At 40.6% G+C, this 25,337-nt stretch overlaps 1 protein-coding gene and 1 long non-coding RNA gene across 2 annotated transcripts; both read left to right on the top strand.

Moving 5' to 3' along the window:
* Nucleotides 1-567: 567 nt before the first annotated feature.
* LOC145435668 (uncharacterized) lies at nucleotides 568-25,337 on the top strand. Its single transcript, XR_013913943.1, has 4 exons — nucleotides 568-1,010; nucleotides 19,097-19,167; nucleotides 20,362-20,396; nucleotides 23,551-25,337. It is a non-coding gene; the product is annotated as an uncharacterized LOC145435668 (long non-coding RNA).
* Nucleotides 2,580-6,683, top strand: LOC145435666 (uncharacterized). The gene is made up of 5 exons (XM_080312957.1): nucleotides 2,580-4,014; nucleotides 4,536-4,698; nucleotides 4,874-4,931; nucleotides 5,861-6,026; nucleotides 6,542-6,683. Exons 1-4 carry the CDS (start codon nucleotides 3,761-3,763, stop codon nucleotides 6,022-6,024), a joined length of 639 nt encoding a protein of 212 aa, XP_080169083.1. The 5' UTR covers nucleotides 2,580-3,760; the 3' UTR covers nucleotides 6,025-6,026; nucleotides 6,542-6,683.

Raw genomic sequence — 25,337 nt, 5'->3', positions numbered from 1 at the left:
CCTTTAATAGTAATGTATGTAAAAAAAATATTTTTGAAAGAATTCATTCTCAAAATTCAACAACCATATGAATATAGTAACAAGCCCCTAAGAAGTTGCATCGATTACCTTATGGCGGGCCCAAGATCAGTGCTTTTTTGAACGTAAGGAGGCTGGAAAAACATTGTTTCAAAACCGGTTACAACACAAAATCAGATAATCGCACCGTTACAGCAGTATAGCAGGGCTGTCAACACATGACCGGTGGACCGGGTACGGTCCGCCAGTCGAATTCATCCGGCCCATGAAGAAATCTGTTGCAGATCCAAGCAATCACCAGAGCTCACACTCGAGATAGCCCAATTAAGAAGCTATGTTCCAATCCACTCCTGTATAAAATCAATAAGCAAAGCTTTGCTGTGTGACGTCATAGTGACTGACAATATGTTTACTGTTAATACATGTACCTCATTGTAAAACCCGCTAGAAGGCGCTGAAGAGTGTCCGGAGCTTGAGTCACAAAGATATGGTAACCGTTAAATATTGCATCCTATCAAGTTATGTAATTTATTGAAATACCAAATTACAGACTTTAAATTTATGTTGTTACACTTTTTAATAAGTGCTTCGAACAGGGTTATCTAGAAACTAGTTCTAGATATCCCTGGCTTTGAATAGGCAATCAAGGCGTGTTTAGTAATTAAAAAACTGCGTATAAGTGTTTCTGGTTGTGACAACTGGCGTAGCATAATCCCCGACGTCAATCCCGAGCCGTTATATTGCGACACACATCGGCTCTTCCCCAATTTAAGTCCGGTCTCATTTGCAACACTTCGGCAATCCGTATCTTGATGGCACTTTCAAGGAGACTTTACCATTTATATGTTGTCTTACTTCGATGAACGCAAGACTTGATTTATGGGCACTGAGGGTTGCATTATGGACACGATGCGATGCACGATTTCGATCAACCTTCATAGGATTTGATGTGTGGTATCCGAAAACAACTGCCTGGTGCCATACCGAGGAAGGTACACGATATTAGAGTTGCATTTAAAACAAATGATTGCTTAAAACACATTGTTTGAAGTATGTTTTAAACAGTTTTCAAGTTGTGTAATAATGCCATAATTAAAGACGTTCTTGGAGGTACAGAGCTTCCATTTACTATTGAATAGTATATTCATATTGAAATGAACACGAATATTTTCGGCTGACACTTGTCAGGGGTAACCGTCAGAAACTAGTAGAGAAATGGAAAGAACATTGTATATCAACAAATTTATCACAAAATATGCACACTTCGCTCTGACCGCCGTGGAGTGCGGACGTATCTAGCAATCTTCCGCGATCATTAGTTGTAATCAACCACAGCATCACGCGTAATGGAGGAAAGTGAGGATGTCGAACGCATGGAAGCGATTGCTAACACAGCGAAACGTAAAGCATCGACTAAAGACGATGAATCAGGAACTAAGTCACCACTGGCGAAGACGAGACTTATTGAAGAAGACGGTGGATCCAGTCTACGGTCTACAGCTAATTCCCAAACATCCGCAGACGAACAACGCGACTTGAAAGTTATCCTGAATTGCTCGAAAAGGAAGATGTCTCACTGGCACCCAACTATAGTGCATGAAGCTATATACTCTGCAATTGGAAATGACGAAGGGATTCGGCCTCTTCCGTCGGGGGATTTGCTGATCAACTGCTTCAATGAAAAACAGGTGAAAAAATTGCTTGATATAGACGTGTTAACTCCACCCAAGTCCCTGATACCAGTAACAACGTCACGTTATAAGAATAGGAAGCACGCATCCAGGGCAGTTATTAACGGAGTACCCTCTGACCTCTCCGAATATGAAATAGTAGAGTTTTTGAGCAGCTATGGAGTAACATTCGCGAAACGTTTGAAGAGAAGAACTGATAAAGGACTCGAAGATATCATGAGCGTGCTAATTTGCTTTAGTCTACCAGACCCGCCTAGTTTCGTAATCATTGGCTACCTGCGCTTTAGAACGAAACTCTTCAACCCACCACCGTTGCGATGCCATAACTGTAATCGATTTGGTCATACAAAAAGGTACTGTGGAGGCAAAACAACCTGTTCGAGATGCGGAAGTCGTGACCACGATTATAAAGACTGTAACTGCGATAAGAAATGTATCAATTGTGGTGGTAACGATAGCTCTGCATATACAGGATGTCCCATATTTAAAAGAGAGTTTGAGATCCCAAAAATTCGGGAGCAACAGAATCTAGACTACCCTACCGCAAAAGCGAAGGTAACAGCTCCTCCGCCGAACGTACCTACTCCCAGACGACCAACGTACAGCCAAGTGTTGTCCCTCCCTGAAAACATCCAGGCAACTAATCCAATAAGGATATACCCCGAAAGTGCCGAGACTCCTGCAAACAGAGAGAAGTCGCCATCCATACCCACACTCACCCACCGCCACAAGCCACCAACATACCCAGTTCCTGACGACTAACATCCAACCACAAGACACAAGCTCCGTCCCGCCCTACGGCCCACAGCCCGAAGACAATGGAGCATCCTCCATCTTGTCCTTGATCTCATCCACCCATCCACTAATATTCTTTGCGTACACTGTTAGAAAAATTAGTAAATTTACACCTATTAATTAGTAAACCAAATACGAATTGCTGTAGTAACATAATTTACTATCGTTTTTAGTAAACCCGTCAATTATTACTATGATACGGATTATTGGTACTGTGTGTCAATGCTCCTGAATGACTAAATATTGAACATTTTCAGACCATGAGATTTGCGAACCACGAAATTTGCGTATTTATTCTTCAAAAATAAAGCGTAAAAGGAGATCTGATGTATACATATAGGCCAAGCCTCACCTGTGATGATACCGTAATTCATCATCAACGGCTCAGAATTTATAATAATTTGTATTATGCGAATGCTATTGTCACGACGAATTTGAAAACCGAATTATATCGTCAAAGCATCAGAACTCAGAATCGCGCCAAATCACCCAGGAATGAAATTCAGCGCAAACGCAACCTTCTGAAGTCAATAATACATCTTGGAGTCAGATATACAATTATACAACTACAAACATTCGCTCTGCGTTAAAGTTACGTAACAATCCAAGAATTTGTGTTCACCAGGTCGTGACAAATTACTGATTCACGTGCTAGGATGTAGATTGTAGGTGCTGCGGTCGCGTGTCAGGCGAAATCTCGGATTTATTTAGGAGGAAGCTGTGTTGGTGTCTAACTATAAAGAAATGGCAGTAAATTTGAAATGACCGGTGGTCATCTGAGGTATGGAACTTTCTTCAACATCAGATATCTTTTGTCACCTGAAAAGCCATATTGGAAGCGGATTATTCGTCAAGTGCACTGTTCCAAGAGGTATGACGTGACATCGTCATTTTCCAGTCATGTTAGCCGATATCATACCGTTTCGGATCAGAACAATGTGATTCAGCCAACTAACCATAATTCTGCTAGTACAAGCCAGAGTTCAATCGCCCAGGATCTGTTGCCTGCTGCCGATGTAACGAGCGACAACGCTCAGGAAGAGAAATTTAGGAATGATAACCCGAGCATTATGTTTGCAATGAGGATGGAGTGCAAAAACCTCATTCCTTCAACTACGGTGCAAGACATCATGGCTGAGCTGCGTAAGCTGTTAGCTTCCCATTGTAACGAGATTGTAAAACAGGTTAAAGCCTCAATAATGGAGCAAGAAAATACTGAACTTACCAGTACATCTCATACTGAGCGCTGACCAGAAATGTCTTATCGAAGAAAGCAGAAAGGCAGTTCCAGACAGAGAGAAAGTGGGAATGCTAATGTAAACTACATACCGTATCCATTCCAAAGAAAGACAATCAATGAACCTGCTGCAGTATCAACAATAGGAGAAATGTGGCCCTTTCTCTTTGAAGTTGAGTTCATGTTTCAACATTATGGTATTCTCACTGGTACAGGAAATTCCAAGCAATTCTTGATTCGCAAGATGGACAATAACTGGCCTCGCATTCAAAAGTAAGCAAGATTTTTTTGTAATCTCATAAATAGGCTACACACTAGGGCTGTTCAAAAAATTAATTTCCTTCAGATTTCACTGGCTACTTGATAAAATTGTTGGGTTGGTTAAAAAAATGCTTCACACCATTTTTGGCTCAATTCTAACCGGTAGAAGCGTGATTCGTGTGGTAGAAAGTTTTGAAATTATCATTAAAAAATAAAAATTTCAAAATTTTTCTGTCCACCCCATAAAATTGTTAGGCTGTCAGTAGAGATGATGCATACTAAATTTGGTTCAATTCCAACCACTAGAAGCGAAGTTACTGCAGTAGAAAAATTTCTAATTCCATGATTTTATAACAAATAATTAAAGAATTAGTCACCGTACATACTATTTTATTCAAATTCAAATTTTTCTACTGTAATAACTTCGCTCCTATACACACTATATACTAGCATATTTCAAAGACAATTATATCAACACGATACCTGTTATCTTTGCTCTCATTTTAAATAAATGCTAATTGTACTCTTCACAGGACATTAAAAAATATGGCGACGCAGAAAGTACAGAAAACAGTGTCAAGACTTTCAACTATATCGGAGATAACGAAATCAGAATCATATGCTTCCTCTCTTGGCATCCTCGAGCTGATCTGTGCGTCCTTTGACGAACCAGCCTCTCAATTGTTCAAAAGAATGGTTAGTATTATATTAGCCCCAAAACCGATTTTGTGAATGTTTCCAATGTAGTTCTGTTCTATTGTTGGTAATAACTTTGTTTAATAATCTTGTTGTTGCCTGTCCTCCGGCAAAGATTCTCACTACTCAAAAATGATATTGGAATCATTGCTCACACATGCATATCTGTTTTCAGGACATTGCTCAAGATTTTATGGCAGATGCGCCGAACCACCCATTCTTGATTACAATCGGTAAGTATTTATGTACATAAAGTATGGGTCACGTTCACACTGATGACTAACTGACTGTTACTGAATTTATTGCAAGTATAAAGTCATCGTGCGAATCTCATGGACTTAAGTCGGGCATAATGATTTGAGCCTCAAATTAAATTAAATCATTTCATGTTGAAACCAGTTTGTAGTGTAAAAATGATTGCCCACTCCTGCTATTGTCAGTAAGTGACATGCACAGAATAGCGGCATAAGTCTCGATTATAAAAATGTCCGGTTTTGTATTGCACAAGTCGGTTTGATATGAATGTAAAAATCGTCTGATTTTTGGTTTCTCTGGAAATTTGTTACCTCCGCGGGTGTGCTTGGTGAGCGTGGTGTAGAGATAGGGAGTGCGAGCAAGTTGGTACCACTGATAAGACAGTCACAGGTACTCACTATCTTGTCAATAGTTATGCCGTAGTTTTGAAAATGAAAAACTTCCCATAACTACTTTACAAAATCTGAACACTTCAAAGTCAGTAGTTCTGCCCATCACTGTTTCGTACAAGTGGAAGTAGTCAAATGCCACAACCACTAAAATATAAGTAGCTCAAGTAGGCAACATTGGCAAACCTACTTGAGTATGCCAAAATAATAGATATAGATATACTTGATAACTGACCAGCGCCTCTGGTTGTCTGCGCAGTCTCTATTTCATAACCTAGCCAATGGCGTTAAATGTGCTGCATACTAACAATGCATTTTTGTGTTAGTCATGGATCCTGAGAAGATAATTAACCTTATATTGATGCCTTGCTCTTCTGAAGTGCCTACTAGCACTACACTCGAGTGGTTGGATTTTTACGCTTCTTCTACTCGTAATCGAGTATAAATTTATGACAGTATAGCCCTACATCTAGTTGAATAGCAGCGCTGACTACTTTACAACTTTTGTTTATTTTCAGGCTCATCGAACTACAATCTGAAGGAGTTAGTGGTAACTGCCGAAAGATCAATGATATTCACCACGGACTCCTTCTACGTTGCTTTGGCGTATCTGTTTGTCACATTCTATGTTTTCAACCTGGAATACCCGAGCGAACTGACAGCCACGTTGGAGTTTATGTAAAGGTAAGCTGAGTGAGAGTTAGACTATCAAATGTCAACCTGTAATGGCAATGACTGATTATGTTTCTTCGCTCGGCTCAGCTGCTTGCGTTCACTGCTGAGCAGTGCAAAGGCACCTCTATTGGTGATCTCACAGCTGGCAACTAGGGCGCAAAATATTAATGAATCCGGTCCTAATGAAAAGCTAGTGTAACGGTGATTTCTAAAATAGAAATTAAAATGCCGTATGGGCACTAAAAATGCCTTGAAATCGCCCTGAAAAATCTGACATCTGCATTATTTTAAACAATCAGAGCTCTGCAACACATTGACAATAACAATTAACTATTGTGGTGCTCTGCTTGCTTATAACAATCACAATTTAACACGAAAATGTTAACATATGGGGTACTGGTAGCCCATAGTGAATAGGCTACAGAACTTTGTTAATACAGCAATATAGTTTTGTCTGAAGCAAATTCGCTCTTGTTGATGGCCAGCCCCCAGTTATGTTATAAGATATATTTCATATATTACAGAGTCTTCGCCGAGATTTCCAACGTAGGCGCGAAGTGTTCAAGAAAGAGAAAGACACTTAGAGTTCATCAAAAGGCGATGAAACTCACCAACCTCCTGCGGGAAACGGAATAGAACATGAAAATAAATGCTTTCATGCTGCAACATTTGATTCAATTTCCATGGAGTTGTGCGTATTACCAGGGCGCGAAGTGTTAGAAAACCGCCATGCATATAGCATTAAGTCAATCAATACATTGATTGACACTAGACAGGGCTGTGAATTCAGTGCTAGCTTTACTAGTAATTTACTAGAAAGAGTAAAAATGTTACTAATTTTTAGCATCAAGGTTACAAGAGTGAGTAGAAATGCTGCTTATCCTGAGTAAGAAAATTTACTAAAATTATAGTAAAAAAATTACTAATTTTTAGTATTTAACGTTACCAGGGTAAGTAAAACTGCTGCCTCGCAATTACGAGTAAATTTACTAAAATTTTTCTAACAGTGTATCTGACTGAAATAATGGCACTGACCATAGCAGCATGCCGCGCCAACGAAGAGGTAGACGTATCTAACCTTGTCTCACTTGCAACACAAAAATGGCTTAGCCTTCTCCTTGATAGCGAGGCGGTGAAAGGACTCATTTCATCGTACAAAAATCAGCGCATTCAATGAAAACGGACTCAAAATTATACAGTGGAACGGCCGAGGCATTTATAGCAAGCTACACTAGGGTTGCCATACGTCCGGAATTTCCCGGACATGTCCGGAATTTCACTGTTTTTAATGCGTCCGGGAGGAATTTCCAAAATATGCCCAAATGTCCGGAATTTTGAAGGCTTGAAAAAAGCTCATAATTTTTTCATAAATGAACATAGACGAGATCGATTTTGGGAAGATTTATGAAATTTTTCTTCGCGCTGCGCGCGATTTAGTATCTCATATCTTCGTTTGGATATCGGGACTACCACCCTCTCAAAAACTGCGATAAAAAATATAAAATAGCAATTATCTACAGAAATAAGTCTAATTGTAATCGCAATTACAAGGTAACGGTATATTCATAGAGTCGGCTGAGGCCGTTTGGATGCTTTATTCAAAGATAGTTTCCCTTTATTATGGGGTTTGCGAAGAGGTTGAACGAAATCAGCTTCCAAAATAGGCTGTAAGTACAAATCTGGGCACATTTGCCGACCATTAATTAGTAATCAGCTGGGCAACGCCAAGTTGGAAATGGAGTCGCGACCATGAAAGGTTGGAAACCACCGTATGTGCGGTGTTTATGTAGGTCAGTGGTGCAGGCTGATAAATGATCCTGTCGGTGTGACATGATCATGACGTACAATTACGCTACTTGCATTTTCGAAGTCATCATCCTCCACCAGCTCGACCGCTAACTCTGATCATGTGGGCGGAGAGAGGATCAAAATTATATAATAATATATGGAAGAACCAATATTATTGACTTAATTCCACAAAACGCGAGGGAGATAGCGTAGTGGTGACGATAAGGGCCCACTAACCGGGCGGAACAGGTACGTTTCCCGCCGGAGGCTTATCTGGTCTCCTCTTTCCTCGCCGTAAAAAGTCCAGAAAAAGATCCGACGACAGAAAGCACTCACACGGAATAGAAAGAACTATAGAGGGCCGCAGCTTGATAAAATGTCAACATCGAAGAGAACTGTGACGTCGGGCACTATAGGCCTATCTGTTCATTACAACACATTGTGTCTTATCGCATTGTAGGCTACCTTGTGTGTCTTGTTCAGATAAAAAAATATCCCAACGATAAATTATTATCATTATCGATATTGATTATCGATTATCGAAGAGGATTAGTTCTCCGCACTCTTCTATAATTCATTCAAATCATTTACGACCAGATGCATATAATAAGCCCCCAGAAGTTGCATCGATTACCGTACGGCGGCCCGATCAGTGTTTATTTGTGCGGGAGTGAGGTGAAAAAATGTGGCTTCGGCCGTGGTTACAACTTACAACACACAGCCTGAACCGGATCGTGACCACCTCTAGACGATAGACAAAGCTTTGCTGGTGTGACGTCATATTAATCGAAATGTGCTCATTACTCATTTAAAATCCGCTAGTGGGCGCTAAAGAGCGTCCGGAATTTGGGTCACAAAAATATGGTAACCCTAAGCTACACGAATTCAAAAGATACCTATCCCAGTTATCAGAGCGACCACACGTAATGCTTTTACAGGAGACACATTTGATAGCTGACTACGAACCAAGGCTCAATGGATATAATGTAGTACGGTGCGACAACACTGTTCGCAGTGGAGGCCTAGCAATTATCATATGCAACAACTTGACATTCCGCCAAGTTAGAATTGCGAGCCCACGAGGAGTTGAAACACTGTGTGTAGAAATAAACGGAATCACTGTTTGCAATGTGTACTGTCATCCGGATTCCACAGTAAGTCATAGCCCATTTGAATTTTTGCAGAAGCTCACCAGTAAATCCCTAATATTCGGAGATTTTAATTCTCACCATTGGTCCTGGGGATCTGACTCCACTAACAGACGAGGGCGCATACTTCATGAAATTATGGACAATAACCCTTTAATTGCCTTGAACGTAACAAACCCCACCCACATTAACATCGCAACAAACGCAATACGAAGATGGTCACTGATTGATCTATCGGTTGCTTCGACTGATATCGCGAACAGGTGCACTGTCAGCGTTACGATCGACCTGATCGACAGTGACCACGCCGTTATTCACATATCCTACGCGATGCGGATCGTTAATTCTGTACAACGTCCAACTAGATGGAATATGAACAAAGCAGATTGGGAGACATTCACGCGAAACGCTGGAATGTCCTACCCGATACAGTATAACTCGGCGAACATTAATGAGACTTGTGATAACTTCACACAGAAAATATTCCAGGCGGCTAGTATATCTATACCAATGAAACGTAATCATAAAAAGAACCCAGTTCCCTGGTGGAATGAAGAATGCGATCGGGCCGTCAGAAGGAAGAAAGCCGCTTTCCTCAAGATGAAACGTACTTTCGGCATCAAACATATTATTGAGTTCAAACGTCTTCGCTCACTCTGTCGGAGAGCAATACTGGAAGCAAAAAAGTCATCATGGATAGCGTTCTGTGAATCACTCGGCAATAAGGCGAACCTCCGGCAGGTCTGGAATATTGCACGATCCATATCCGGAAAACGAACAACTGGTGCAATCCCTGATCTACAGGTGGGTACAAGTACTGTAAAGTCAGAGAAGGAAAAAGCAAATGCAATAGCCCAAGCGTTCGAAAGCGTTAGTACTAACTCTCAACTTTCAGAGTAACTCAGACTTAGGAGACAACAGTTAACCATTGGACATTTAATCAATGACGATAGCAACCACCAATTTGACAGTCCCTTCATGATAAATGAGTTAACTAAAGCCATCAAATCCAAAAAAAGCTCTTCTCCTGGCAATGACATGATCAACTATACCAGTGGTTCTTAACCTTTTTTCTTCCAGCGCCCCCTTTCAAAAATTATCGTGCTCCAGCGCCCCCCCAACTTCATATTGTAAGGAATGCAATAAAGACAATGAGTGAGAGGGAGGGCCGTAACAGCACTTCGTCAACCCCCCTAAAAACGATAAACCAAACTTCGGGGAACTTCACTCCCAGACCCCCATTAGGCTGTCCGCCATTTGCTGATAGCCTATTAGGTATCTACATTGGGTGTCCATTTACTGAGGCAGCTATTCTCGCCTAGTCGTGTGAAGTGCGAAAAATTTCACTAATTAATGATTGAATTGGTGAATATCATCGGGAATTGCATGTAAATTGAGATCAATTTTTATTCTCTCTCTGCTCACGTAAACACATTTACCGGTAGAGCTGAGTGAGGTGCAATGTTCCCTCTAAGCTGCGCACGTGCGCAGTGCTGACACGGTCTCTGCGCACAGAAAATCTACGTTGCGCACAACAAATCCGGAGTTATTACCTTTTTTTAGTCGTTACGCACTGTTGTCCAAGGGTCAGCGCAGTGAGTTGTTGAGTGTGCGCAGACTCATCAAAACTTGAAGCGAACATTGTGAGATTTCTTGGAAACTGTAGGGCCGTTACTAATAATTAAACATATTCGGGCGGGCGGACCCGTTGGAATGACTTCGTTGCATGATGTTATTTCGTGACCCCTGTCTGCAATATCAAAAAATATAGAATCGCTCAACGGGGATATCGCCCAACAGGAATATCCCTGTCGCCCAATCGTACTAAACTAAAAGACGCACACGATTTCAGATTGGTAATTCTTCACTGACATATAATTTTTTCCTGCCAGATGGAATTCGTCTTCTGGGGTTCAGATTGCCAAGACAGGAAAATTCGGTGTCAGTCATTTAGGCGCCCATGGACAATTAAACCTATATGTATTTTGAAGGTTATATGTAACGAAGTTTTCGGTGTTAATTTGCTCTGAATACTCATTAAGGATATGTCCTATCACCACATCATCTACTGCGAAGCCAATTTTCTCCAGCGCCCCCCATACCGCCCCCTGATCCCAGCGCCCCCCATATCGCCCCCTGAGCGTTTCCGCCCCCCTTCAAAATCGCCAGCGCCCCTTGGGGGGCGCTGGGGGCAAGGTTAAGAACCACTGAACTATACTATGTTCAAGCACTTGCCAACCTCTGGCTTGACAAGCATGTTAGACATTATAAACCAGTCTTGGAACTCTGGACAAGTTCCTTGGACTTGGAAACAATCCACAGTAGTTCCTATATTGAAGGGAAATAAAGACCCATCCCTTACAAATTCATACCGCCCAATCTCCCTAGCGAGTCATTTCAGTGAAGTCATGGAATCTATGATCGCTCATCGTCTATCTTGGTTTTTGGAAACCAACGATTTACTTCATACCTCTCAATGTGGATTTCGACGTGGTCGGAGGTGTCTCGATCATGTAATCGCTCTGCATGATGAAGTCTACAAAGCAATTCACAACGGACGTTCCACAATTGCAGTGTTCATCGACATTAAGAAAGCATACGACGCGGTTTGGCGACAAGCAGTTATTCACAAACTATTTCTATTAGGAGTCCGAGGTAAGATCTTGAATTGGTTGAACCAGTTTCTCACTGACAGGTCGTTTCAAGTACGGCTCGGTACTACACTATCAGAATCGTTTATTACGGAAAACGGAATCGCCCAGGGAAACGTCCTCAGTCCTCTACTCTTCGCGGTAATGATAAACGACCTCCCCGCCACTGTGACTTCACACTGCCGATTATACGCCGACGACATTGCATTATGGCAAAGTGACCTGAACATTGAAGCTATCGCTTCTGAGATATATAGATATCTCTAGAATCAGTACACCAATGGTGTAGGAATTAGGGATTTGAAATAGCCAGTCAAAAAACTGTCGCAATGCTTTTCACCCGGAAAAGGAAAGTAAGTCTCCCCAATCTACGTATGGGAGATCACGTGGTGACTTTTACGGATACTTACAAATACCTTGGAATAATATTTGACAAAAGACTAAACTATAAGTATCATATTGACTACATAGCTCAAAAGTGCGAAAAACGGATAAATTTCCTGAAACTGATGTCTGGAACGAAATGGGGGGGGGGCTTCGAAACATGTACTTCTAACTTTGTACAGAACTCTAGTAAAATCCGTGATCGATTATGGAATGGAGGCGTATTTCTTCGCGCCTGTGACGTACCTCAAGAAAATCACGGTAATCACTAATAAGGCATTACGGGTGTGCTGTGGTGCGATGAAAAGCACTCCGATATGTTCGATAGAAGCGTCGTGCAATGAGATGCCAATGCACATAAGACACCAGTTTCTTTGTTTGAAATACCGATATGAAACTTTAACTAAGTCGAACCACCCAAACTCTGAATTACTCCAGACAACGTGGGAAGACACATACTGCCTGTTGCGAAACAGATATTGTACGTTCAACTTCTTAACAAGATCAAACCCACTCGACGACCAGTGTATTCGCGGCAAGGAACTCGTTCGAGCAGCGCCTTGGACAATCGCAGATTTACAGGTTGATTTGTCAATATCACGAATTATCAATCGTCACTCATTCCGATACATTGTGGACGTAGCCTATACTGAACTAATGGGATCATACCCTAACCATTTACATGTTTTCACAGACGGATCGAAGATCACGGATGCCACTGGTTATGCGATATTCGTAAAAGATCGGAATGTAACAATATCCCATAAATGCCAAGGAGCTCTGTCGTCATTCTCAGTAGAATCATATGCAATATTATCCGCTCTTCATTGGATCGAAACGAATAACGTTACCCGAGCTGTTGTTCTCAGCGATTGCCTTAGTGCACTAGACCAGTGCTCTTCAACCGGGGTTGTCGTACACCCTAGGGTGTACCAGAATTTGCAAAGGGTGTATCACTCGGATGGGGTGTACAGGGGTGTACCAGATCCGAATTACAATGAGCCGATGGCTAGCTATCACAAAGGCAGGTTTATGGGCCAGTACAGGTTGACACACAGGTTAATGAGCAATATGGTACGATGTTATCTCAAGAACTGTACACCGCTTGATTGTGATGTCATAATCAAATATTTCTCCTATTCATTTAGCCGTCGGCAATAGACCAATGGTTCCGTTTGGTGTTGGAAAGTATGCAGTTAACAAACATGTGTTCAGCTAGTCATTTGTCTTTTAGTGATTTTTGAAGGAACCGCCGCGATAGCTCAGACTTCTTGAATCGGTACTTCCTACCCGACGTTAATAAATACCGCAATGCACATAAATGAAGTGACGTAGCCAGCCAGGGTCGAAACAGCTTCCATGTTGAAATCGAAACCCTTTTGTTTTAAAATGCCGATTTTATGAACAATATTTTGCCATACATTTGCAATTTAGTATTTTGTTATTAGTGATGCAAATTAGCGACAATAGACTGTGTATAGCGGCATACGATCTGAGGTTACTGACATCTCTTGCAGCCCAAGTGCTACTATCGACTGTGTGTGGTGTGGGGTAGGCCTGATACGCAGTAGGCTGGTGCGCCTGCTATCATCGCTGATCTGAATTACCGCTTCTGCAGCAGTAACTTTACCTACTCTCTTTCCCGAATACTGTTACATTTAGGTTGATTATCGTTCGTAATGTCATGCTGTTTTTGGGCTGACACGAAATAAATTCCAATTTGCGTGGCGGGCGGCTTAACTGGCTGCGAATAGACTCTGTGACCAAATACTATTTTATTCAAATCCAAATTTTTTGACGGCAATAACTCCGCTTCTACTGGTTGGAATTGAACCAAATTTGAAGAACATCGTTTTTATAGACAACCTAATACTTTCATGGGTGAACAGAAAAATTTCAAATTTTTCGTTATTTATTTTATATAATAAACAGAAACTTTCTTCTCCCGTAGCAATGCGGCAACTGGTTGGAATTGGACCAAATTTGGTGTGTAGGCTTAAGTTAGGTAACCTAACAATTTTGTCAAGTAGCCAGTACGATTTGAGAAAAAAGTCATTTTTGAAGACCCCTAATGAACAGGGGTGTACGAGTTTTGAGCAAACTTTAAAAGGGTGTACCACGTCGAAAAAGGTTGAAGAGCACTGCACTAGACTGTATAGCTAACTACCGAACAGATGGGCATTTTATCGTTAATCAAATCGTTAATGTTCTCAACAGGTGGACGAGTGAAGGAAAATTAATTACGCTCATATGGATTCCGGGTCACGCAGGAATTCCCGGCAATGAAGTAGCCGATCGTCTGGCCAAGGAGGCGACGTCGTCACACCGTGCCATCACAATTCATGGCATCCCTACAGACCAGTGGTCGGGAACCTATGGCTCGCGAGCCATATATGGCTCTTTTGGGCATAAGATATGGCTCGGTTTGCGAATTTTTTATTTTTGTGCCCAATTTTTCAATATTGCAGCAACGAGTTATTAAATCTTCAGCACGAGCAGTATAATTATTCTTGTGGCAGTATAAAATGTATTTGAGAGGTTACTACAGTGACTTATTCAAGGTTAAGAGTTCGGACCCCCTTTTCAAAATCCTCAAATTGAAGTTGCTGTCGCGTCGGCGACCAATATCACTCGCAATAAATTCGATGTACCCGGTACGAAATCTTGAATTGCATGATGCATTCATTGATCAAAGAGACGAGGAGACATGGCGGCACCTGTATCACAATGCAGTTTTCAAATATGCATTGTCTTTCTGATCTGCGGCGAGAAATAAACTGCGATGGAAGTGACATTCACAATTACAAATTTAAATTACCAACAACGCCATAGCTATCCACGTTTTTGATTGATAACGTAGCTTTGTAGAATGTAGACGCTGTTAAAATGTAGGCGTGTTGCGCAAATGTTACTACCGAACACGTGAGAATTAAGAAGCCGAATCGGAATCAGTGCGACAATTACATCCGAATAATATCAGTCATTATACATTCAGTGATATTTACGATGAATTGCCCTATCACAATGCATTGTCCTCTGTTTCGAACTTTATTGTCTGACAATAAATAGGCAATAAGTTACGTGATTTTGGTAGTAAAAATGTTCAAAATCTAGTAGACAGGTGAGGCACTACGAGCCATATATAGCTCTTTTGAGTATAAATATGCTTCTTTGCCAAATATATATTGTTGTACTGAATTGATCAATATTGCAGCAACTTGCTAGAAAATTTTCATCACGGCCAGAATAAGTATTCTCGTGGCAATATACACATGGCTTTGAGAGGTAAATACAACGCCGTCTTCAGGTTTGGGGGCAGGAGCCCCCTCTTTTCAAAATCATCAAATTTAAGTTACTGTCGCGCCGGCGACCAATATCACTCGCGAATTCGATGTAGCCGACTCGAAAGCTTGGATTGCACAATACGTTGATTGATCAAAGAGATTAGCAGACATGGCGACGCCCATATGACAACGCAGTTTTCAAATACATATTATCTTACTGATCTACGGCGCGAAATGAAATGTCGTGGACGTTACGTTCACAATTACAATACTCAAATTACAAAAAATGTAGTAGCTATCCATGTTTTTGATTGGTAGGCCTAAGTAGCTCTGTACTACCGGCAATAAGACGTAGGCGTGCGGCGCAACGTTATATGTAACTGCCGAACACTTTGAGGATTGAGAATTCGATCAGTATTTAGATCTTCGGAATCACGGGGATAAATAGACTAGATTAATATCAGTTATATTAAATCATGTAAGCTATTTACGATGAATTGTGTTATCAATGGTCTGCGTCTGTGTCTACCTCACGTTTCGCGCTTTATTTACGAACAATAAATATGTAAATTGTGTGATTTCGGGAGAAAAATGTTTAAAATCGTGTCATTCATGAACATAGATAGAAGATACCAAAAGTAATTGAAGGTTTCAAAATTTTCGTTCACTTATCCTGACGACAGGTGAGGTACTGCATCACTTGCCTCCCCTGACCCGACGTCACTGATGTATCACAAATTTTAGATTGGTAGGCATATTACTGCAGTAGTGGCCATGTTTGGCTCCACCTACGCATGTGATCATGGGTTCTCGCATTTAAAAGGACAATCACGACGAATCTACGTTCTAGTAACTCATGTTTTGCATGCTTAAATAAGGTAACCAGTATGATTAGAACGGGTTTTAACAGAGAAAATGTGGCGCACCCGACGGATCCCATGTAGTTAGTTGAAATTAGTGCTACCATGACGTCACGAATTTTCAATTGTGACGCAACAGTCGATCCACATGTATGGCTCTTTGGGAGTTAAAATGGAAAAAATAGGGCCAATATGGCTCTTCGGACAAAAAAGGTTCCCGACCACTGCTATAGACGATGCAAAGAAAATCGCTTTACATAAATGCAAAGCTATTTGGAACCGGGAATATCTCGATTCAGAAACAGGAAGCCATTACAATATCTTCCGACCAAATCTTGAGGTGAAATTACCATCAGTCCCACCAAGACGCAGCGAAGCTACGTTGTTTCGACTACGCACCGGTCACTGCGGACTCAATGCACATCTCCACCACATTGGCTGCTCGGAATCTCCATTGTGCGAGCATTGCGGTGAATTAGAAACGGCCGAACACTATATTATGACCTGCTCACATCTGACTGAGATAAGAAAAAAACTACAACGTATCGCGCAGACAAAGAACGTACCGTTCCAGCTCTATAACCTTTGAACGGACAGCAACATTATTGCCGATCTACTGGACTTCGTGCGAGAGTCAAAGCGTCACATTTAGCTATGTATTCATCTTGTATTTTCATGACATTTCATGCTATCATTTTGATCAAAATACCTAAATCGCCGTGGCGCAAAAAGCCTTCGATGCGAAAAGCACCACTAAATGTTTTTATACATAATAATAATAATATTAATCACAAAATATGACGTCACCAGCATTAAATTTCGAATGAGAGAGCGTTCAGTGTACTATTTTTAGGTGGTTCCCGAACTCCTTTTGTTGACAGAGTTTTGGTTGGTGTATTTTGATAAAAGTGGACTCCAATGTACACAAATGTAAGTGTGAACGGCCCCTCCTAACGACGCGAAATCTGTAGTCTCGATAATTATTCGCACAAATCGGATTATCTTACAGATGTTTGACGATGGCAGAATTAATGGCCTTTAATGGGTCAGCATCAAGTGTAAGAGCAGCAGTATGCAACACATCGCTGTCCACTGCGATAAAATTTCCATAATTTATTACTCCTTCTACGCTTGTCATCGCAAATTATATGAACCTAGTAACATAAAAGAGAGACTGAATAGGCAATTCAAACATGACAAATGAATAGAAACCCCTATATTACAACGAATATGTACAGCGAGCAACCTGCTGCTGGCTAAAATTTTGACAAACGATACTGCGTTATACATCGCTTGTCCAGATTGATGATTTCATCGCCGTTTTTCAGTAGCTGACATTTAGAACTGCTAGATCTCAGAAATTGTCTATTGTCAAGTCAGCACAGAAAAACAATGTCGAATAAGCCAAAGTTGTTTTGTTCGATAAAGTTGACCGTTAAATTCAACCCTACACGACAGAAGACTTTAAACATTTTGGTGCGCCGTTTGGCTATGTTGGAACTTGGAACTACAGCGAGGTGTTTCAACTTCTTTTTGAAAACATTTCGGAAAGTATAGGCGGTGCGTGGTGATTTCGATAGCACTTTATACTCGCGTTATCTATACTTCCGCGTATATATAGCGAACGCTGCTGTTGCACTCATGTATCACTGTAATTTCCGTTATTTGTGTCAGCTCTAGTCCTGGTCTATTATGATTGGAAGCTAATCAAAACAACACACGGTGCGCCTAGAGACGCACGTCTGTAGACATCATGGTTGCGATACGATATGCAATCAATAATCATTCACGAATGATTTCATGTACCGTTTCGATGATGAGAAACCATGGTTTGGGATTCAAGCTGAACTTCGGCGAGTGGGTCACTAACATGGATTTATTTACACCATAAAATGAAATGGTGATCACTGATGCAATTTATAGAATATATATAATACCACTTAGGTAGTATATTTGACGGTGTAAGTGTATGCTAGTGAAATCTGTGACAGTGGTAACATTTAGGGCCGGTAAATACCGCAGCATTGCGGGGTATGCGTAAATTGGGGCGAAAATCGCAGTACCTATTCATTTGCCAGTTGTAATCTTTCCCAATAATGTGGTTTTGAAAGTTCATTCCTCTTCTTACATGCTTGACTGACATTGCTGGTGCGCTGTTCAATGTGTTATTCATTGTGTTTGTCTGCTACAATGGTCACTCACACCAGGCTGATAACCCTTATTATGATTCTGTACCTACCGACTTGTTGTGGCACTCACGTCTATACGCTTTTTAAGACCCCGCTTACGCGAATCAGATGGGAATGAGGAGCCAATATAGATAAACCTCCAACATTTGGGAGGGAATGTGGAGTCGATCTCAGTTCGACTCGAACCCGGAACCTATGTTCTCATACTGTACCTTTCCGATTTCAAGACTTGATATTTCGAGGCGTATATAGGATCTAGTGTGGAAAATGTAGTTTTTAGTCACGCGCGTTTTCGATTATTTCAATTTTGAATCACTTTTGCGGGCTGCCTAAAATAGCTTCACGGGCCACGAGTTTGACACATCGGACGTATATAATCAGCACAATGAAATGCGCTGGATCATTGTCAATGTAGGTTTGCTATTATGTGAACGTATTCCTTTTGCTGACATCAGACGACAATTGAAACCTATGTTTGTCGCACACCGCGTGACAGTCAATCGACTAACGCAGTCATCTAAAATCCGGTCATGGGTATCTCGTTGACGAATATCAGAACTGTAGGTGACACCCAGGTAAAAGCGCAGTGCTGACATGACTCACGTTATGGTGCGATCCATACCAGTACCGTTGCGATCTGACGTTGTGGCAGTCCATTAAGGCTGTGACTTTGAGAGGATGCTTTGCAGTCGTTTCATACATTATTCGGTTGATACATGCATCATTAAATTAGTAGTTTGCGATTTAAAGTTGATGGTATTACTATAATTTACAGGAGACAGTTTGAGATGACGACAACAACTTCGATAATTTATACATTCACCGCGTTTTTTATCTTAGCTAGAGGTAAGCAAGCAATTTTCATGTTTCGTATTGCAATATTTGTGAGATAGCAACTGGGGCAATACTTTCACTGTGACGCGATGCGTAATGCAAAGCAGACAAAAACGCCGGTCATAGTAAGTTTTCATTGATTTTATAATCGCGATTGCAATATAGTTTCAAACAGACTTTGGTTATGCGCTCTAGTCATTTAACAATGGTATATTTTCGTATTAATCTATGTCGCGGAGTAGTTTCTTCCGCATAGTCATTCTCGTGATGAAGGCTTATCAAATCTTTAACCCTGCCAAATTTGAGCGGGTGGCAGGTAATTGATGAACGTTTACAATAAAAATGTCGCGTAATTTTTGGGTTTAGGCCTATGATGTGAATTACTATCGAAGATTTCCAGCACACGAATAGTCATTGAGGACATCATCCGTTTCTTCGAACGCTATCCTCGCGGAGGCACATTCTTTTCAGGTCGATTTCAGTCCCATGATTCCAAAATACGTAGGCATATCATATAAACATGCACCGATCGTACATGAAATTCACTATTTATTGTAACAGTTAGTAGAGATGGTGTGAACTTGAGGTTCACGCTCGCGTTCGGTGGGTAGAACTCGGAAATTTTGGGCTTCGCCTTCGTAAATGAACCTCGTAGGTTCTGCAATGTGAATTTTGTTCATATATATTACATTTTTCACGTCAATAAGACATCTTTGTTGAAATTATTCGCGTTTCAACTTCGCATCACTCTCCACATGGCGCTAACAACATGAAAAGAAATTCAGTACTAAGCGAACTTGCATCTTGCCATAATTTCAAAAACTATTTGCTTTGATAGAAAAGTTAGCTCGAAATATTTAGTGACTCTCTGCTGTGAGCTTTGCCCGCAATCACACAAAATCGACAGAGAAACACACTAAATGTAGGTAGTCAGTGAATGAAAAAAGCACGCTCCCACTTTGAGGACCACTGTTTTAGACAGTCCAATACGTGTACTATCTTGTAATGCTTCGGGGTGATAGGGGGTCTGTCCATTTCTTGTCTGGCGATGAATTCGTGTGAGATATGTCCCAGTTTTGTATAGTGCCTTACCCGAAAAACCATTTCGTTCAGTTTTGTTACATCAGCTGACTGATGTTTGTGTTTCGATTAAACTTATACAAATATTTCATGCCAATCACATTCGATTCTTATCATATACTACAGGAAAAGGCGATGTATTCGAAGAATGCGACATAATAGTAAGTATATATATGGACTATATAGCCTATGCATCTCTATAAACGCAGGGGTCATCATCTTGACGAATTTTTTAGTGCGGCGCGCCACAAGAATTCGCAACATAGTTCAGGAAAGGAAAACACGTAGTTTAGTTTTGTCCTAGATCAGTGGTTCCCAACGTGGGTGATATCGCCCCCCAGGGGGCGATTCGGCGATCTAGGAGGGCGAAAATGACGAAGGGGCGATAGGTGCAAAAATGGACAAAGGAGGCGACAGGGGGTGAAAAGAGCGAAGGGGCGATAGGGAGGCGATGAAGCGTTAAAACGGCTATATTGGAGTCTAGTCGGACCTTTTTTTAGTCAACCCGCCGGTGATTACAGTTTGTATACCCATTTTTAAATTTGGTGGGAGATGATCGGTGTTGAGCTTGAAAAGGGGGCGATGAGTCGAAAAAGGTCGGGAACCACTGTCCTAGTTGTTTTTTGCGGCATATACACTGACTCATAATATACAGTTCAAATGCTGACATATTGTTGGACTATTTCTAAAGTCTTTATTCTAATCCCGTGTTTTATTGATTTTCCCGCACGCCACTTTTTTTAATTGCTTTGCCAATACTATGAAGGTAATATAAATCAATTGGAAAACAGGCAAATCAGTCAGATCAGTGCTTATGTTTACCTTATGTGCTCCGTAGTTTTCTCCAGTGGCGCAGGTGCATATTCTGCCGCCCCTGGCTTTCGTTAAACATGCCGCCCAAATTCTGAAATGATTTCAGTCTTTTCAATTATATTCACTGGAAATGTTGTTGTGTTGACTAAAAAAGATCATCACATCATATTTTGCCGCCCCCTTGCAGCCTTCCGCCCCTGGCGCCGAACCATGACCGCTAAGTGGCTGGTATGCCACTGGTTTCCACATACTACATGACCGAAACGAGTGGATGTCTACTTTTGAATGGTTTCTTAGAATGCTTGCCCCATTGTGACGCACGGTCAAAGTAGATTACGAAATCTCTATTGCGACACCATACAAACATTCCCCTCCGCACTTCTAAAGGAATTCAAAAATCGTTGTTTTTTCTCCAAGTAATGAACCAGAGTCCAACTCCGTGTATTTTGGAACTGACATATAAAAGTCTAATGTATTTGGCCGACCAACAGGCAACTTGCCATTGACCGGCACCGGTGCGCACCATAGCTCGATCAATTGTAATTTGTAATAGAGCTGAATGTAATGAATTAAATTTTTTCATCTAATTGTTATTGTAATTGTAATTGAAGCATTTCTATTTTGTGTAATTGTAATTGTAATTTGATCAAAATTTTGCTCAATAACAATCTCAATTACATTTTCATGGAAACCTGACAATCACAACATAAAATATTCATTTAAATCAATCATTTATTCGTCGCACCAGTGTAAATCCGGTACGAACCAGGATTAAGATGATGAGCCTTAAGGCCTTAGTAAACAGTCACCACATGTCATAATTAGCCTACATATATTGGTGTTCTATGCGTGCTGCGTTATAACTAGATAATTCAGTCACGCAAAACTGTTTCCCATACTTCAGTAGCAACAGAAAATTTTGTGAATTACAATATAGGCTAAGCCAGTGGTTCTCAAACTGGGGGCGTGCCCCTTTGAATGGCGTGAAAGCATATGAACGGGGCGTGACGCTCCAGTGAACTGAAATCATTTCCGCGCCTGGCCCGATTTACCTCCGTTTTATGCTTGTTGCTCGGTGTATATAGTCTGAATTTCGTATTGGAGAATTCTCTCATCAACAGTCATAACCTTCCATACATTGTAAGAATTGCTAACTTTCTGGTTTCATTGTGTGCTATGACGATAAGGCGGGCACGAAATATTCACTGTCATAAAGGGGGGCGTGTCTAAAAAAGTTAGGGAACCAGTGGGCTAAACTAAATATTAATATTTCAAAAATGGATGAACAGCAAATAAACTCTTCTGAAACCTGTGCTGAACCATTTCCTGCATCACGGTCAAAGTTTTTTTTAAATCTCTGACCAGTACCGAGGGTTGTTGCAACAATAGCAAAAAAAATTCAAGTTTCCAACCAAGGCTTCATCAAACTTGATCATGCATTTGTAGAGATGAGATGTTAGCGCAATCTTACCTCCAATCTTGGTCAAATTTACTGAGGCCAGAAACTTTTCGCACCATAATGTTCATCAAATGTAATCTAACAGTTTCCAAGCAAGTGAAAATGTAAATGTGAACCTAAATATTGTAATTCTTAATTATCAGGGGTTCGTTCCTTTTGCATTTATTTTAATTTTACGAACCTTATCAGCATCATCCTTATCGCTGACGCCTTACCAATTGCGTTTCATTATACTGACTCAGCTCTGAGTAGCCTAATCGTTTGATTACATTTCATTGACTGTCCTGTAGCCTATTCGCTGTTAGTCGCTCAAAACTTTGGTTCTTAACAGTCGCTCGAAAAAAATTTCTATGCTTGAAGTTTTCAGTACTCATGATTAGGAATAGTTCGAATAGGTTCTAATTTTTTTAATTAAAGGGTATTCTACATGTCAGGAATGAAACATGAATAGCTTGAGATTGTTGCTAATTACGTCGCTACGGTTGTCAAAGAACACCTCTTTACTGAATCAATTACCTGTTTAAAAGTAATTGTAATTATAATTGTAACTTTAATTGTAATTTGATATTTTTAGCATTGAGTAATTCTATTTGTAATGTAATTGAAACATGCAAGGAAGTAATTTTAATTGTAATTGTAATTGACTTAAAATATCCAACTCCAACTCTGGTGCGCAGAGCGGCGGTCGAGAACCAATGACCGAGGTTATTCTAGAAATGGTGCTACATTAGTTTTCAATTGGCGAAGATTGTCTTACTTTCAATACGAGGGTTCAATATCACCATATCTTTGTTACAGATTGTACAAACTATCGTAATACTACGGCCCGCGTATTCAAGCAAACTCGGAAATTGGCCCATACTCACTTTTGAGTTGGTGACCCCTGCTATATAGTCTGTATATCATTTAATTCGCAATACTTTCAATTGACCATGATCAGTGAGCACCACTAATAGATTCGCTGAAAGATGTGTGTACTGCACTGTGTGCATATCGCTACACCAATAAAGTAATATGAATTCTTATGATTTTGTTTTCGACAGGATATCACACGTGAGCCAACATTTTCAATGATTCGGATACCATGAGATCTATGGATATTGCAATTGCTAATACGTGGGAAGAGAATTCCGAGCAGTCTCAGCGGCCCGCGCTATGTTCAGAATAGGAGCGCTAGTCAATAGTCTGTACCGATCGAACGCAATGATCTGTTACATCTAAATTTATCCAAGTGGTTAGATAACCTAACTTCTGACCATATTATCGTGTGAAGAATCTCTGTCAGCGTCACCGTGTCGTTATCGTATTATAGGAGCCAGCAAGTTGCTTCATAGTTATTATGATGTATTGACGGAATAGATTTGACGCCAGAAAAGTGGCTCAACCTTGGGTTGAATTTAAAACAAATGGTTGTTTAAACAATGTTTTGAATAAAGGTCTTCTGAAAAAATGTTGTTTTTTTCAAGTTGTATATTTATGCCATAATTGTGTGAATACGTTCCAAACACATCTTGTATATGCCTACGGACGATTGCCAACCGATATAGCCGACGTATACGACATGGGATGGTTGGAGCCCTAAAAATAGTTTGTTTTACAGCTATAGTACGTAGATATTTCATCAAAGGATCCTAATTTACCCTAAATTTTTATTTGGTAATGTGAATTGACTATGGCGTCAAAAATGAATATTCCTTGCGTCATGGCTTAAAAAATACAATTAAAACATGTATTAAACAAAGGCTTTGTTTTAATCATGTTTGTTTTAAATGCAACCCTAGCCAAACCGTTAAATGTAACATAACGATACGCAAACAAGATGATGACTACAGATATTTTTGTAAACCAATGGTTCTCAAACTTTTTATACTGCGACCTAAATCTGAGTTTAAATGGCATCTCGCGACTCAAGCCCACACACATCCAAAAGAATACATATTTTGATCCTCATGCTTCGTTTGTACGGGCATGAATGACAAACCGAACGCGCAGACAATGGTTATACGCAACGCAGCTTTATGAAACATATCTGGCGCATGGTATTTGGCATTGTGGCGCAATATTCTTGTCCATGGGTCAAATTTGCATCAGATTCGTACTATAGTGTCCAATCAAATTGCAAGGACGGGACAATTAGGTGTCGGCCATTTCAGCGACCAGAGAACTCAATATCTAAGGCTTTTGCTAACGAGCGACAGTTAATTTTGACCAAACATTTATCGATGTCGGTCTGTTTAGCAACGCACTTTTCCCGACCGTATGTTAGCCAAAACTTCATTTCTTCGCGTGTCCCAGCGAGGAATAGATTAGAGTCGAAATACCTGTGTACTATCTTCCCGCACTTGTCCGCTGTGCACCCCTACACTAAAGTATCGCAACGGTATCCGACTGTATTTTCCATACATTCCAATGCCAGAGAAATCTTATCATGAGTTCAATCCAATTTGTAAAATATAAAGGACGGCACATTGTGATGATCAAGCCATATCTTCATACCGACATTTTACGGTTTGTTGGTTATACCCAACACAGTGTACAAACTACGTCTACAGAGAATTGCGCGAATAAATAATTGTTGCAAGAAATTCAATAAATATTACATGTATATTAAAATACCGTTCTGGTGCCATTGCGACCCAAAATGATAGCATTTGCGGCTAGTTTTGGGTGGTGATCGTGTTGTGAAGAAAGCTAAACATAATGCTACATATCGACAACAATTATAATTGTGTGATGATAATACCATAGAATGAGTAGTTTAATTCCTGTCCGCGTTTGGATGGTGTCGTAGTTGGAATAAAGATATTTAAGTAGCGCCTGAATGTAACGA

The sequence above is a fragment of the Botryllus schlosseri genome, chromosome 3, assembly GCF_051294905.1.
Source record: "Botryllus schlosseri isolate E-star chromosome 3, Bs_hap1, whole genome shotgun sequence".
Taxonomy (NCBI): domain Eukaryota; kingdom Metazoa; phylum Chordata; class Ascidiacea; order Stolidobranchia; family Styelidae; genus Botryllus; species Botryllus schlosseri.
Note: the sequence above shows the minus strand (reverse complement) of the source record. Positions and strands in the feature narration are given on the sequence as shown.